We start from the raw sequence: 17,469 nt of genomic DNA on the forward strand, positions 1-17,469 counted from the left end.
GAATCAAACTCAAAGTAAGGTCAGTACTTCCACGCTTTAAACGCTGCACGCTCATACTCTCTCCGCACTCGATATATTATCCATTGTTAATCTGCGCACAGCTGTTGTCAGGAACGTTGCACTCGCTTACGTCACTGTGATGAGACATTCTCGCAACAAAATCACGGTTTTAGTAACGCAGCGTTCCTCCGGGAAAGTAACGGTAATCTAATTACCGTTTTTGCGATAGTAATCCCTTACTATCGCACAGATGGGCAGTAACCCGTTACAGACAAAGCAGACATTTCTGGTTGTAAGGACTGCAAGGAGTTGAATAAGGTGAAACAGGGTGCATGCTGATATCTTGTTTCCCCCACTGGCATTGGTTTTATTTGATTAGCTAGGAAGCTGGAAATATGCAGGTGTTGGTGACTACAGCTATGAGACACAGGGCTGATGACTGATGGGAAGCAGATGTGTATGTGGGAAACTAATCAGGTGATGAGCTAAAATGGGAAATCCACAGTGGAAAACCAGTGGGCAGTGAGGAAATGCAGGCTTCAGGATCTCAGGAAACAGATTTTGATGCAAATCATAAGACACTGACGGGATCTTTTAACCAGTATTTCAGTCAAAAATTAAAATGCATTCACTGAATTTCTTCTCTAAAACAGCATCCAGATTTTTTAAAAACTTTTTTAGACATTAATGTTTTTAATGTAGGGTTTGCAAACTGTTGTCAACATTTTTGTGGGCTTTTAGAGACTGATAAATTCACCTGACAATAGAGGTTTCTCACGTGATACCATCCAACCATGGTCAAAGGTTATCTGCCTTATTGTATATAGTATAACCACCAGTCAAATGAGTTCATGACTGGCTGGTCAGAAAGGAAGGCAGACAAAGATTTACCAAAAAAAAACTAAGTAATGTCAGACTAACTTTGCAGCACTTAAAACACAGCTACAAGAAAGAGACATTAAACTATATTAATAAATAAATCAACAAACCAAAAACATAAATATATATATATATATATATATATATATATATATATCTCAATTACTATAATCATATAAAAAATAATGCATTTTAACCAAGCTATGTTTGTAAAGGAAATAACACAGTTCACCCCATTAAGAGCATGAACAGTACAGAGGATGGACGTGGGGCTCACACCCCAACTGGCAACTAGGTACACCAACCTCATCCTCTAACCTTATTACTCTGCTACACTTTCATGGTATTATACATATATGGTGTATAATGATTTAGCCACTAGCCACGCTGGCTAAGCCATGATTAAAAAGTTGCTGTCATATATAGTGTTTTGTTCTACATTTAAACAATAACTAAAGTTTAAACAAAATATATGATTGCCTCTGTTTTGTTTCCACTCTTTTTTCACACAGAAACCCAACAGTACTACACCAGTTCTGCTGCCCAGCCCCAGAGGCTCCTGAGGGGGAGACCTCCACTGCCTGTGTTCCCAGGTAAGATGACTGCATCCTTGTAACATCTGCACAAATGTTTATTTTTTCTTTTTTCAATTTTTTTCAATTTAAGTTTATTTATTTGTTCAACTTTGATTGCAGCCACGTATCATGCATCCTTTTTATAGCAGTGCTGCCGTAGCTACACTAGTCAACACAAGTGCCCCAGCAGTGGTATCTAAGTTGAAGTGGTTGTAACTGCTTCAGGTTCTTCCAGGACAAGGTGCATTCCATCCCCTTCATGATCTCATCTATCTTAAATAGACACCGAGCCACAGAGAGCGAATCACTCCCAATGGTTTTAAATGTCCCTTGTCACAACAGCTTGGGTTTTGGATCTTGTTGTGGTTGAGATTGAACTTGTTTCCTGAGTGAATTTAAGATACACTGGATACGATTTGTTATTTCCAGCGACTGTTAGTGCCATGTTTGTCAGGCTACTGCGATAAACACAATGAAACACAGCAATATGATCTATATCAGTAACATCCCATTTTCTGGACAATGGTCAAGTACTTGCGAAAACTGAACAACTGGGGAAATATTACATTGGATTTAGTAGGCAAAGCAGAATGATAATGCTGATGATATCTTTTTTTGACAGATTAGCCCATGCAATTACTTAGTACTGGTGGTAAATTACAAATAGGCTCTTTATTTTAAATCAAGTTTTCCATGTAATTTGAAAGCTCTGAAGTCAGTTTGATGGGGTAATTTACTCCCACTGTCCTGGGAAATATGAAAAAACACAGCAACTAATAATTAGCTGCTGTAATGACTGTACTTTTGTAGGACTATTTTGGCTAGGCAGTTTTGAGGACGCATAATAATCAATACTTAATGTTGTACAGGCAGTCTCTAAGATATATAATTAGACATGTAGGAACAAAAGAAATAATGAAAGGCTTTGACAAGGTATTATCTGGCCCCTTTCAAGCAAAATTGACAGTGCCTCCTGGTTATATTTTCCCCAAGTGCACTCTACCACCAGACTTTGAAAGAAAATTATGATATTCATCTAGCCAAGGAGCATCAATAGCAATTAAGCTATCCGCCCCAAAATGGTTTGTTTGTTGTTGACTGCACGTGTCACAGAATTGCTTTGCCGCATTGTCTGAGCTTGGCAGAAAATAGCAGATAAGCAAACGCCCATTGATAGCAAATCATAGCCCCTGCAGTGCTGGACACAGTAAGTGGCAAAAGGCTGCAGACCAACACAATCACACTCTAAATCCCTCTCAGGCCTGTGTAGTTGAGAAGCAGAGGAAGGAAGAGTTGTGAATATTATACAAGGTTTATTTGCTATTTTGACAAAGCAGAAAAATGGGCTTCAGAAAGCCTGCCGACTTACTGAAACCCAGCATCTTGTACTGGATCTTTTGTTATAAAAGTCACTTCAGAGCCTTTATTATTTAATACATGCTGTGATTCTATTGGAAGGGATTAAAGGTTCACAGGAGTGACTCTCATGGGTTTAAAACTGGTGAGGGGTGGGGCAATTCAAAGAGCAAAATTGATCAAGTTCACCGGCTTGAACTTTACTTGATAGAGGGTGTTTGGGGCTGTTGTGTTTTGTGATTGTTTTGTGCTTTGGGGCCATTAGCAAAAGGTACAAGCGAAGTGCACAGCAGAAGGTCTTTGCTAACTTGTCAACCCCTCCATCCCTGCAAAACACCCCCTCCCCTCGTTGCCAGTATCTGAAGCAAACCACTTCAAAGCAGGACTCTCTGGGGCCCACACGGAAAGCAGCTTGTGGTTTTGTTTTGCCCTTTCTCGTTTCTTCTTGTTGTGTCTTATCTGTTTTTGAAAGCTGTATTCTGTTGTCGTTGATTTCTATATGTCCGCATTGTTGTCAGTGATTGGTCGATCATTTACTCACACGGCATCATCGCATCACATAACTCCACATGGCACCCACGCCTCATTGCATCCATCGTCATTCATGCTCACGTCATTCGGGCTTGTTTCTTCACTGTGGTCACACTAAGTTCAAAAGAGCCATGTATGAATATTACCATGTAACTGAAGTCTTGAGTGTGTTTGTGAAACTGCCATAACACATACTCTGTGTACAGTAGGGTCTTTCCCATGTTGGAATCTGGTGCGCCTCCTTGTCGACACATGTATTGCATCTGTGTTCATGTGAAAAAAGGAAGTTCTTATCATGTTGCATGCTTCGGCTTGGCAGTGATCAGAACATAGCTCCCTGTCTGTGTGCGTGGGTGTGTGCTGATGTACATGTGTGGGTGGCTGCGTTTCACTTTGGTACACACATCATGGATTAATTAATATGCATGTAATGCAGAAAAATATACAACACTGTCCATCTAATCAACAAAGACATCCATAATAACAGACTGCCCTATCACTTGTAACGAACACTTTGATTTCTTACTCGTTTTTCTTTACACCGTGCTATTCAGAGTTACATATTTTTTTTCCTTGAGAACTGACTACATTCGTCATGGCATAGATTCAACAAGATTCTGAAAATATTCCTCAGACAGTTCGCTCCATATTAACAGGATAACATTACAATGTAGCTCTAGAATTTCTGGCTGCACATCCATGATGTATATCTCTCATTCCACCGCATCCCAAAGGTGCTCTTCTGTTGCCGTAGCCCATCTGCTTCAAGATTGGGTGTGTTGTACATTTAGAGATGCTCTTCTGCATACCTTGGTTGTAATGAGAGTTTATTTGGGTTTCTGTTGCCTTCCCTTCAACTCAAAGGAGGATGACCTCTGACATCACCAGGGCATTTTTGCATAGAAAGCTTCCACTTTACTGGATATTTTCTCTTTTTCAGACAGTTCCAGACTTTAAAGATGATTGGGTGGGGAAATCCCCAGCGATCAGCAGTTTCTGAGATACCCGTCTGCTACCAAAAACCATGCAATGTTCAAAGTGACTTAAAAGACCTTTCTTCCCTGTTCTTGAGCAGGTTGTCTTGTCCAAGCCTACCTGCCCAAGTACACTGAGTTGCTGCTGTGTGATTAGTTGATTAGATATTTGACATCATAATAAACTGGCTAATGAGTATATGTTTGTAACTGTATCAGGGAAGGCTGTAATTCAGAAATCATGAAACTTTTAGGAGATAATCCTTATATTTTTGACTTACCTCTGTCTTGATGATGATGATGCTCATTTTGAATTTAACGCCAGGAGCACCACTTATTCTTGTGTGTGCTGACATACATGTTTGTAGTAGTATTTCGCTATGGTACACATGGCATAGATTAGACATAATGCATAAAATGCAGGGAAACATACAACATTGGCAATCAGCAAAGAAATCCTTAAAAATAGGCTGCCATGTCACTTGTACTGAACACTTTGATTTCTTACTTGTTTTTTTTCCCCCATACTTATAATCCTTAAGGGTGAAGCATGCCATATATGCACTCACCAACCACTTCATTAGTTACACCTATTTCTACTGGGTTGGACCTTCAGAACTACCTTAATTCTTCATGGTGTCGATTACGTTTGTTTAACTATGGGCTACTTGAGCTTCAAGTTTCTTGGCTTTTTGATAAATTAATAACAATACAATTATGTCAAATAAGGTCAGCTTGAACTTATTGGCAATGAAGCAGTTGGTGTACAAGTTGACATTCTGTGGAGGATTATTCATGGTATGCATGACATGAGAGATAATCGAAAATCACAAATTACATTTAATCTAAAAATATTTGTGTCATGTCTGTCTGTCGTGATTTGACAGAGTTATGACTCTGACGAGGAGTGTGAAATCTGATGCAAACTGCAAATGGTGCAGACTATACTGAAACAAGAGCGAGTTGTCTTCAGCGATAAAAGGGTTTCACAGCAAAAAAGACCTCATTAACATATAAAAAAGACAACTCATTGCCTCGTTGTGCATTGCCTCCGCTTCGGGATGAAGCCTTCGTTCACTCACTAAACCTGACAAAGTGCAATCATTGATGTTTCATTAGCACCGCTCTTTCTACTCTGAGTAATTCAAGCCTCTGTGTCAGAGGGGTCAACTTAGAAAAGGGCAGCACCATGAGCCTCTATAAGAACTAATTGTACTGATTTGGAGCTTTGTTTGCTCTTGGTTTGTGCACGTCTTTACCTAAGGAGTTTTTTTCTGATTAGCCTGGCATTCACAATGCTGTGAATATAGCATAATTTAAATGAGCAGAAAGTGGAAAGTTGAGAACTGAAAAGGAAAGTGAAGATTTTACTGTCACGTATAATGAGGACTCTGAGGAGGCTGGAAATTCATTGTGACAGTGTGGTCACTCTTGCCATGCATTAAGGAGGCCCCAGAGGGTTTAGAGACGATAGGTGATCTGTATTCGGGGTCACAAAGTCAGATATATAATCAGTCATTGGAGGGGGTGATTGGAAGGGATGGCCACAGCCTTTCAATTAGTAGTGTGAGTCATCTTTTGCTGGAGTGTGCTAAACTTGCACTCGGGAGTACTGTTGATACTTTTACAGTCCCATAGGGTACCTTAAGTTTAACTTTCTGCTTTACAGCAGAACTGAGAACTGCTGTAGTCAACACACAGGGCCTCGGGAACCTAATAAATGGAAGGAAAACATGATTATTAGAATATTGCAGCACAGAGAAAGGCACAGCAGAAGATGGCACTTGGAAAGATCCCCAATGGACAAGCTGCAGGTAGAATTTGCTGTGTGTACAATGATTGAGTTTTATTTGAGTCTCTGAGCCTGTAACTACAAATGCGTACCAATCATGAAATCTCAGCTAGTCAGCAGCCTATAGTCAATTGGTTTGATCTGAATGGAAGCACAACAAAAAACAGTATGCACTTCCTCTTAAAAAACCCTCCCAGAGCATACATTTATATTCACACTTTGATGCCACAGTGTGAAGTTTACTCAAGTGTTTGGGATCATATCCAAAATCATTTGTTACAAATGTTACAGGGAATCTGCACTCTTACTTCTGAACTATTTTTTTCATTTTTTTGTTTATTTATTTTTTGCAGAAGGTGCTAACAGTAGTGCTGTTCTGTTCTGTTGTCAGCAGGTACATGGGTGGTGTTGCTACTACCAGTAGATCAGTGACAGTACACTAACTTTCTGGGCTCTGCTCTGCTTAATAAATTGCTAGACAATGTTGATTATAATCGTCACTTAGAACTTATAAAGGCATTTGTGCAATTTCTGGCAGACTGACAGCCGGATGCAGCAGGGATGTCCCAAACACAGAGCCACCATAGAAACCGCGCACAGAAAAGACCAAATATATAAAATATTAGAGACACTATTGAAGTACATTCAACATTTAGTCCTTGTTTGTTTTCTTTCATCCCTCATAAAAGACCAGATCAGTTGGAAAAGATAAATGAAACTCATATATCAAACCATGTTTCCCACAAAATGTCACATGTCAGTGTCAGTCAGTGTCACTCGTGCTGAGTTTGAAATATGAACTGCTTTTGCTTTGTTAGGTATACTCCATATTACTTTGTTCACCTTTTTTTTTTGCTCACTTAGTCACAAATACAAAGCACCCATAAAGAAAAATTAAACATGTTCTGCCATAATAAGTTGTTCCATTATGTTGGATTAACAAAGAAGTGACACCATGAGTGCAGTGAGTCACCAGTTTGATGACCTTCCCCTTTCATGCTAGTGCAGATGACTTGAGTTAATTGATTCCCAGCTTGTTGTTAAAAATAAAGTCATTGTGTGGAGAATCTCAAGGGAGCTAATTTATCTGTTTAATGAGTGAGCTGTCACTTGTTATGTTATAATAAGCGTAGGCAGTTACTTTAATAGGGCAAACGAAATAATATTGGAGCAGGCCTATATTGCATGTTGTTGACCATTTTCTGCAGTCAAGCAGAGGAACGAAATCTCGCCTCTGTTAAAAGCCTGTTTCAAACATGTGTCTGATTTTCTTATTCTGTTGTGGTAAACTAAACTATCATTTGAGGAAATATGGTATAGCACTGTTTGGCACTATATTAGTTCTATGCTATTGCTCCCGTAACAATCCTTCAATAATCATTAAAAAGCCACACTATGATAGCAACAAACTGAATTAATACTTGGAAGATAGCTATATATTTCTTTTTTATCAGAGATGATAATGATTTGTTTTTCAAAGCATATTTTAATTATGCAGCCAGCTATAATACATTAGCAGAGCTTGCAGATGGTCAAATTTATCACCGAGCACTTTGGTAAATCTGACAGCGCCTGCTGTTTTGACAGTGTTTATCTTAGAAAGCTGGTAAATCCAAACAAGGGGGCTCTTGCTTTCTTAACAAGCTTAGAAAGCCAAATACTTTAAAAAGGCATGGAAAATGACTTTGATATGCCGCTGTCTGGCGTTGTAGACAAGGAGAATAATGTAAATACCCTGCAGATGTAAGTGTTGCAAGTGGTGAGGTTCTTTCAGTGACATTATAAGAGAATGACATACTCCTCAAAGAATCCCGAACTGAAGTCAAGGGGAGATTACCATAACTTTATAACTTCCAAGGAAGAAAGAGTTTTTAAAACCTTGTAAAATATTTCAAAATAACAGTTCAAGTAAATGCCCAAAAACATTCAAAGGTAACAGCAAATATTTTGTTTTTAATCAAACTAATTTCATTTATGCATTGCAGTTCACCACAATTAGCATAAAAATGCAATTTTCATTCTTGCAATATAAAGCCATTTTACTGTAGTTAAACCATTTAGGGCAAAAAATATGGCACAATTTATTAAATCTGAGTGCTGTCACTTTTTGTCTTTGTAAAAGAAATAGCACAGCTCAAGAGACACAATTTTCCTGTCATTGTTGTGTCATGCTGGAACCATAATGATGATGCTGATAGGTTTGTAAACACTCTTTTGGTCCCAGAGTTAAAAATAAACTGACCAGTCAGCCTTTGGCAGGTGACGGCGCACATTTTTGGCACGATACGTGATCGTGTTGGCAATTCGGCTGCCGAACAGACTGCTTTTCTCCACCACTTCACAGTGCTTACAGGAAGACTGACACATTGCTCACTATCTAAAGCCCCTTTAAATTAGTTATCCTGCAGTGCATCTTACAAGTGACATGCACAAACATACACACATGCATGCCAACATCTTAATGAGGTATCCAATGCTAATTAGCTTACACAATCTGCCATTTAATTTTCAGAGAGCAAATTAGTTAGCTTCTTCGTGAAGTTTCATCTTAATGAACACATGACAATTAAAAGAGTTTATTTAAGGAAGCTATTTGGGTTTGTTTTTTTGGTTGTTGCTGGGCAGTATCTCTATTCCGCCATCCAAAATTTAAATGTCTGATTTATTGATAAAATTAGACCCAATCCTTTTTTAAATCCCATAGCCTAATCAGGATTTACAGCCTTATCTTTTATGATGGGTTATAAAGAATGATTAAGTAGAGAAGAGGAAGGGTCACACGTTGCAAGCATATGACTTTACAGAAATATAAAAAAGAAGGACAACACATTTGGGCCATTGCCCATCCAATGCCCTTTATCGCCAGCACTAATAAAACAAATGCCACGAGTGGTTAAGATGAAGCTGACACCCCGAAAGATGGCACTGGGGAGAATTATGGTGTTTCAGCGGGAAATTAATTCACCTCAGATCATGGCATGAGTAAGACAGCTGTGTCATCTCAACAAGACATCTTTTTTTCTGTAATTAATCACTGGAATTAATAATAAACTACACTAATTTACCGGAGTCCTGCTGTCTGCCAAATGGAAAGGTGAGGCGGCATGAATAAGGACACAACAGGTTATGCTTTGCCACTTTGGGGAGAAACCCAAATAGAGTTTCTATCTGTTGAGAGAATCTGGCAGGAATACAGGGACCATGATGCATTGAGGTAGACAAGGGAACTCATTCAGTGATTGATCTGTTTTGTTGGAGGACGTTCAGGGGCATGTTAAAAAGTTTGCCTAGAGCCTCTTTTTTTTTGTCATTCAGGATTTGGCCTTGAGATGAGTGGGGGAAGTGGGGCACATGCTCTCATCAGCACACCTATTCAAGGCTGAACTCGTTAAAGTGTAAGACCGCAGATGCTTTTGTCCTCACACGCGGCGCTAGTCTCACCTGTGCACCTGCGAATGAAATTTCACACATGGTGTCCTTAATCATCAAATTTCCTTCACCCTCTTCACACCATAATTTAATATTTGTCCTCCCCTTCTTCTGCCTCTGTCTCTTTCTGTGTTGCCTGCCATGGCTGGGCTACCGCGTTGCCTTGGCTAGCGAAAGTGACCTTGTCGGCAGTCGTCATGGGAACAGAGGGCACAGCAGAAACATATAACCTAGCATTCAGATACCTCCTGAGTGTCTAAGCATTCACATGCATTGATCCTCCTTTTAAAAAAAAATCTTCCTCGTTGTAAGCCTTAGCTTTTTATTTTCCTGTCTTTCTGTTGCCATCTTCCCATTGGGGTAAAGGGCTTTGTCTCTTGGCCAATCAGAAGCACTCTGTCAGTGTCATTATCCTCTGGGGTCCATCCATTCAGCTGTTGGTTTTTGTTCCAGTTTATTCCTCTTTAAACACATCCTCTGGGACTTGCGCAGCCTAAATTCGCTTGAAAATTGAAATACAGCATTGTAAATGAATGAAAGGAGCTTTAAAGAGTGCGAGTGCTTGGAGTAATTTCTAATTAAAGTGATGCTCCGACTAATTTATTTTTACCCTAAGGCCTGCTTAATGCAAAACAGCTAAGACACCAGATCTCTTCTTGCTCAGCTGCATGATCAGAGATGTTGTGCACTTGTTTTGTCTCATTTAATATACACAAGCACACAGAAAGAGGACTCTTAGACTTTGCATGGTGCATTCGTGCACAGTGTCGTGTCAGCCTGTAGGTACTCATGGATTCTTCTGATCTGAGAGTTTCTCCTCCTCTTTTCTCTTGGTTTTGCTGCGTATCTCAGCATTGTGAGGCAAGTGGAAGGTTTTATTGCAGAGGTGATTTAATAAAACCACAACATTTTGATGAAGTTGCTGCAGGATCTTTCATGCACCCAGCGCCTGCGTGTGTTTGTGTGTGTGCCTGAGCTTTGAAATGTTTGCATCTCAGTGTGTATCAGCAATCTTTTAAGTTTCAGCCGTTGTGTAAATGTCAAGGCCGGGTCCTTAGATCTTCCCTGATGCATGCAAACTGCTGTGAAAGCCAGAATGCTGACAGTAATGCAGCGGATTGACACTTTTAAAGAGGCACTCTGAAATAAAAGACAGTAGATAATGAAAGTTAGTTTACAGGTCATTTGGAGTGCAGCTCCGTCTTTTAAAACTGTTGAGTCAAGTTTAGTCAATTTACCACTCGAATGATGTTATAATGATGTCAGCTAACTGAAGATTTGCCTAGAGGAAAGGGTTTAGGTAAAAATGTGTTTAGTCTATTTTACTGTATACTGTATATATTTGGTAACAGTTACTTCTCGGATAAAGATGTCACATGAATATATGATCATCTTTTTGACTGCATTTCATTGTCATACTCTTTTTGTAGTTTTGGGTTCTTATAGTAAACCAGTTTCTAAATGGCCTATTTTTTTTTAATTTTGTCTTGTTCCAAAAAGACACTGGACCTCATTTACTAATATGTGCATGGAAATGTTCTTACCCCACACAAAAATTTTTGCAAATGTAGCATTGGATTTATTAAATCTGCACACTGTTTCCTTAAGAAACTGAAACAACTGTGTCCAAAGAGCAAGACTAAAATAACAGAGTTTTTGAATATTGTTTCCCCTAAGACAGTCAGTGTGACTCAAGTAAAAAAAGACATGAAAACTATCAAAGCTGATATGAAAAAGACTAACAGACTACAAGGAAAAGAACCAGGAGCACATGATTTGTCAGCCTTAGATGAGAAACTCACCACAAAGAACAAGAAAAGAGTGTAAGTGATGAAATCCAGCCATGATGTGCCATTTTTGTAAAAATCTAAATGATATACAGAATTTAAGATGAGATAAGATGGAATTTAATTATTAATCATTTAATATAATTAGCATTTTGTGATTCATGGTGTTTTGGAAAACGGTACATATAAGAAATAATAATAATGACATTAGTAATAAATATTATCATTGTTATTATGTTAAAAATAATTGTGTACGCACTGTGAGTAAATGAGGCCCCTTTTTCTCCTAAACTCAGCAACTGAGAGAACCTCAAGCTGCTACAAATAAAACACATCCTAAGCAGGAAATCATAATGCTGTTTGATAAATGGATCATATTTCTGCTGCAGAGCCAGTGCTTCATTTTGCTGAAAATTCTTCTGTAATCAGTCACAAATGCAACATTCATTTTTGATTTTCTATAGAGGTGGAATGTGAAAAAATAAACAAAAAAAAACCTAATACAGGGCTTTCCAACCCTTCCTGATTTGATCATATTTTACCACTCTCTGACACATGTTTGCAATGGCTCTGGTCATTTCTAGAAACTGGCTCACACTTCTCTGGAGGCACAGCAACTGCCATAATATCTACTAAAATATGCCGCAGGATGACTTGTTATGCAGGAACAACCATTCTGTGCTGGCAGAGTCACCGCAGGGAAATAATACAATAAATATACATTTTCCTTAATGTTTTCCATTTTTCTGAGAAAAAACGACACAGTCATTATGAGCTGAATTTCTATTTCGATTATGGTGCCTTTGGTTCTCAAACTGAATACAGATTATTGATTCACATGCACCTCAGATGGATGCGGTATTCTTGAACTCCATCCTATAACTTTCGATAATAAAGATTTTGAGTACAATGCCAGAGTTTTAAAATATATAGGCTTGTGAAACTTAGTAGCCCTCTTTTTCCCACTATCTTACAAATCCCCTTACACACACCTGCAAGCACACAGATCCACACGATGTGCTCTGGCAGCACTAATGCTTTCCTTTTGTTCCTTTCTCCTATTAGTGTTGATCATTTGAGCGGTCCCAGAATGTCCATAGCTCTATTTTACAGACAGGTCAACAGTCTGACGGTGCTGTGATAAAATGCACATTGCGAGTAGGTGATTGTTTGTGCATGCAAGAGACATGCACACTGACTGGAAATAAAAGGGAGCACAATATCCAAGGATAATTATCTGATCTCTGCATGTAGCTGTCCCTCTAAATTGTCTGCAGCTCCCCAAATGGACAAAACATTTCCCCTCTGGACAGCAGGGGGTGCTGATGAGGAGCAGACGGTCTGCCAGTCAGAGACATCTGCCTGTCCACATGCTGGCTGCACATTTTGTCCTGACCTTTTAGTTTTTGGCCATCTGCCTATATTTTTTAACCACCACCTTCCCACATATAGCAATCCTTGCTCCATCTGTTAAACTGTAAAGTTCAGTGGCCATCACTTTTTAACTTATAGTTAATGTAAACTTCTTGCCTTACTGTGCAAAAAAACAAAAACAAAAAACCAACAAACGAAAAAAAACCCTGCCAAATTTCCAAAAAGCAGACATCTGGCACTTTCATTTGCCCTGCCCATCTGCTCCAGAGGTAACTGAGAGGACAGAGTGTGGGCTGTTTATCTCTGTCAGCTCAAATTAACAATCTGCTTCTTCCTGCAGCACATGTCAGGTACTATGGCACTAAGATGTTCTAAGAATGTGAGCTTTGTTCTAACTTGGTAGTAGTAGTAGTAGTAGTAGTAGTAGTAGTATGAGTAGTATCTTAAATCAGGTTCTTCATATGGAAATGAAGAACCTGATTTTACTAATTGGGTATATTAAATTGTTAGCTTAAGTAAAAACAAGAAGCTGTTGGAAATAGCATTAGTATTATTCTAATGTCACCATACCTTTCAATGTTGGTTTTGAATATTTCTGATTTTAATGTGTGAATTTGATGTGGGATTGATTTGAATCATGTGTCAGGTTGGTAAATATTTTTGACTGAGAACCGCCAGGTCGGAAATGGAAGGATGAGATTAGCGAAGGAAATTCAGAATAAAAGACAATCTAGTGACATATAGAAGTGATAATAGATAGCTAGTAAATATAGTTAGTTGGTAATAAGTTATGAGTAAAACTAATTCTAACTCAGTAATATTTTAGCAAATTCTTTCTTTAATTAGTGAGTAATTAAAACTACTGTAAGTTGGAAAGTAAGACACTTGATTGACATAGGATCTGGTGTTAAATATATTAGATGGTTACCCAGGCAACTATAGCCAGAATGTCTGTTAGCCACTACCAAAGGTTGTATTATGAGCAAAGTGATTTGTAAGCACAGAGCTCCAAAAATTCCATGGTCAGTGAGGTGGCCTGTTGTTAAATCTCCGACTCTTTATTGACTTCATACTTGGTATGACATTATTATGCTTGCTTATTTTCCTCAGTCAAAGGACAAGCCATGGCGGAGGTATTTTTTTAACTGCTGCCTGGTAGTGTCCTTTTGTCTGTCAACGAGACTACCCAGCTAATTTTCATGAAACGCATTGGGAAGGTGAAACATAAGCATAGGAAAAACCCGTAATGCAAGTATGGATCACTTTATCTAAAATGACAAAATAGGGCATAGGTATTAATGGAGGAATGTGCTCTCCGAACTCCTTCCTAATTAATTACTGTGAAATTTAAAGTTCCAAAAATGGCAGTTCCCCTAATGCCCACTCTGATCAATCCCCAAAGTTAAAATTCCCAACTTTACATCATTAAGTATTCATCATGATTTTTTCCCCTTTTGGATGTCCTGTAAGACTCACCTACTCTAATTAAATTCACTGAACGAGACCTCTTTGCCATGCTGGTGACTTTCAGAACATTTAAATTAAATAACCTGACAAATAATATGACCTGCTGTGAAGTATAGCCTGTCTTGGAAGTTAGTGCTCCAGTTTCAGTAAATGAGGTTTTACCATTTGTTAGTCTGTTATTTATTGCTAGTCTGCATGTATGTGTGTCTTTGCATTGTACCACTACAGTTTATTGATCCATAAACTCCACCAGTCCATCCAATTCAAGATTGCATAGGGTTGTCATAGGGTTGTCAAAGGGCAAGAGGCAGGGTTCACCCTGGGACCCTGGGTACACACACACACACACACACACACACACACACACACACACACACACACACACACACACACACACACACAGAATCATTCATACACACCAGTTAGAATTACCAGTTAACCCGATATGCATGTCCCTGTCAAAGTGCTTGGAGAGAATCCACAAAAACACTGAGAGAACATCTAAACTAAACACAGTTGCTGATGCAGCTTGCTATCAGACTTGCTAGCATTAGGGAACTTTGGACACTACCCTGTCTTGCATATATGTTCACTTATTACACAGAAGAAAACAATATTTTCGCAGTCAAAGCGCTAATTCATATTCAATTTACTTTTTTTTAAATGAGTACTGTATATCAAACTTTTTTATACTGTCTAAAATATAATACTGTCCATCACCTGATGGCTAACCAAGCCCAATAGGACTCCTCCTTCAGCTTGATACCTCCCTTCTGGAATTACTACCATGTCGGGCACCAACCACCTTGCGGCCACAGCTCCTTGCAGCAGCCTCAGCTATAGTGGTGCAGGACATCCATTCTGACTCAATGCCTCCATCAGAATGCTGTTGAAGACCTCCTGAACCAGGGCCTCTGCCATGCGTCCCCAGTTCACCCTCACTATACGTTTGGGTGTGCCAGGTCTGTTTGGCATCCTCCCTCGCCACCTGATCCAACTCATGGTGATCAGTTGATAGCTCAGCGCCTTTCAAGAACATACAGCTGCGGATGTCCAAGCTGTTTGTTGAGGTCAGTATCTCTTAACCTCACGCACTAACTCAGGTTCCCTCCCCAGTGTCCCCAGAGTTGACATTCAGTTGTCCCGCTCATCAGCCTATAAAGCCCTGACTGCCGCAGAACTCACAATAATGTCATGAAAGCATTTTTAAAAAAGGACCATGCAAACATGGCCAATAACGTTTCATTCTAAATGTCTTCTCTATACATGTAAAATTAATTCATTCTTTCATTTTAATTACAAGGTGTCTATATACCTTTGAAATGATCTGCAGAATGATTTAGACACAAAACAAATTTCAGACAGTGTGGTACCTCTAGATTAAGTTTGTGGGATATGATCTTTCAAGAAATGCAGACCAAACTGTTGTTGTTTGTATTTATTTAATAATAATAATAATGGTGATTGATATATGCATTTTTTTTCTTTTTTCTTTTTTTTTCTGCCCGTTCTGTTGGTTTTTGTCTTTTGCCCTTCTCCCCCGTCCCTCTTCTCAGCTGTTTCTCTTTCCCTCTTTCTTTCTCCCCTTCTTTCCCCCAGTCAAGTCTGTCCCGTATTCAGTAAGTGAAAATAAAATAAACAATAAAAGGTGAATCAAATGGACCATTACGGCAAGGCTGGGATGGTCAATTTGGTAAAGTAAATCCGTTGGGCATCTTTCTTTGCCTTTAGACAACAATTCTGATGGCAAAAGAGCCAAACGGGACAGGCAAGAAAAAAAAAATAAAAAAAAATAATGCATTTTATTTGAGGGCGCCTTTCAGAAACCCAAGGTCACCTTACAAAGAACAAAATTAATAAAAGGAACAGTAGTCATAAAATACATAAAATAAGTTAAAATTGCAAAACAGAGCTTGACAACAGATAAAATCAGCACTGAAGCGAATAAACCAGTTTAAACAGCTGTGTTTTGAGCTGTGTCTTAAATACGCAAAGGGAGTCAATATTCAGAGCCGGGGAGCAGAGCGACTGAAAGCTCTGTTCCCCATAGTAATAAGGTGTGAGGACGGAACAGTAAGATGAATAGCAGATGAAGATCCGAGAGGGCGGGAATTTAAACAGCAGGTCTTGTAGAATTTACTGGAGTCAACACCAAGTACTACTGGAATTCCTTTGAGGACAACAGCATAGTACAAGTCTAATAGCAGAAGATAGAAAAGATCAGCAAAAAAAAAAACTATTTCCCCAAGCTAAAGTGCAAATCAAACGAGAGGTAAAACGGGTTGGTCTAAAGTATGATTGCTGAATACACTGAAGATTAGGAATATATTAGAAAACCAAAATATTTACCACTCATTTGACGTTTTTCTGTCCAACAGTTGCTTTTCTAGACTTGCAAGATATTGATGTAATGTGGGGAGAGCTGGTCTAGAGGGTCAAAGAAAGTTAAAAAAAATATATATTTAGAAGCCAATTTGATTTTTAATGGCTGTGCATGGAAACAGAAAGTGCATATAGTACTTATTGATAAAAACAGACATTTAAAAACATCATCTACTGCTATGTCTGAATGTGTGGTATTGCCACCTTTGGTTTAGAGACACGTGTTTTTAAAAAAGATGATCTAAATTAAATGTAATTATTGCAAGTTTATTAAAAGTCAACTTCCAATATAGACAGTTGCTTTATTTTCAACTATAATCCAACCTAGATTTGAAACACACATCAACAGGCCACTAAACTGGTTTTAAATTTGGCTCTGACTTTTCACGACAAAACTTGTTGTACAGTTTTTAATAAAATAAACAGTACCATGACTACTATTATTAAAAATGTAATCAAACAAAAATGTTGGTTATTTAAATGTAAAAACAGCTGTTGCTAAAGAATGGCTAGATTTGATATTAAGAGATGACACAGATATTCAAAAGCAGCCACAATGTAAATAAATGCACAAGTTAATAAATAAATACATCTAATAAAAAATACATCTAAGAGTCACCTGCTTGTAAATTTTTGCGCCCTGTTGATTTTGCCACTTAACAGTTTGTGTAGATAGAAAAAAACCTGGCATGTTTTTTTTTTCAGATCTTCTAGCCTGCTTCACTTTATCTTATAGGTTCTATTTAAGTGGTTTCTTGATTCAAAAGGTCCGGTTGACTGTAGCTAGTGAGGGGTGGGAGAGAGACAGGGTCACGCAGCTTTTTTTCCTTAATAAATTAAATTTGTATTTTAACATTTATTTAATTTTAAAATCTGCTTGGTGATCTAATATGTCTGTGTGTTACAAGCATGCAAAGGGGGGC

General features: G+C 38.5%; 1 protein-coding gene across 1 annotated transcript in view; it reads left to right on the forward strand.

Annotated features, from left to right (window-relative positions):
- The window catches only part of iqsec3a (IQ motif and Sec7 domain ArfGEF 3a), a 123,779-nt gene that overhangs the window by 25,927 nt on the left and 80,383 nt on the right, over positions 1-17,469 (forward strand). The window contains exon 2 of the mRNA XM_080886942.1: positions 1,392-1,472. Coding sequence (XP_080743068.1) covers positions 1,392-1,472 — 81 coding nt within the window. The remainder of the gene's footprint in view (positions 1-1,391; positions 1,473-17,469) is intronic.

This window comes from Rhamphochromis sp. 'chilingali' (assembly GCF_963969265.1).
Source record: "Rhamphochromis sp. 'chilingali' genome assembly, chromosome: 7".
NCBI lineage: Eukaryota > Metazoa > Chordata > Actinopteri > Cichliformes > Cichlidae > Rhamphochromis > Rhamphochromis sp. 'chilingali'.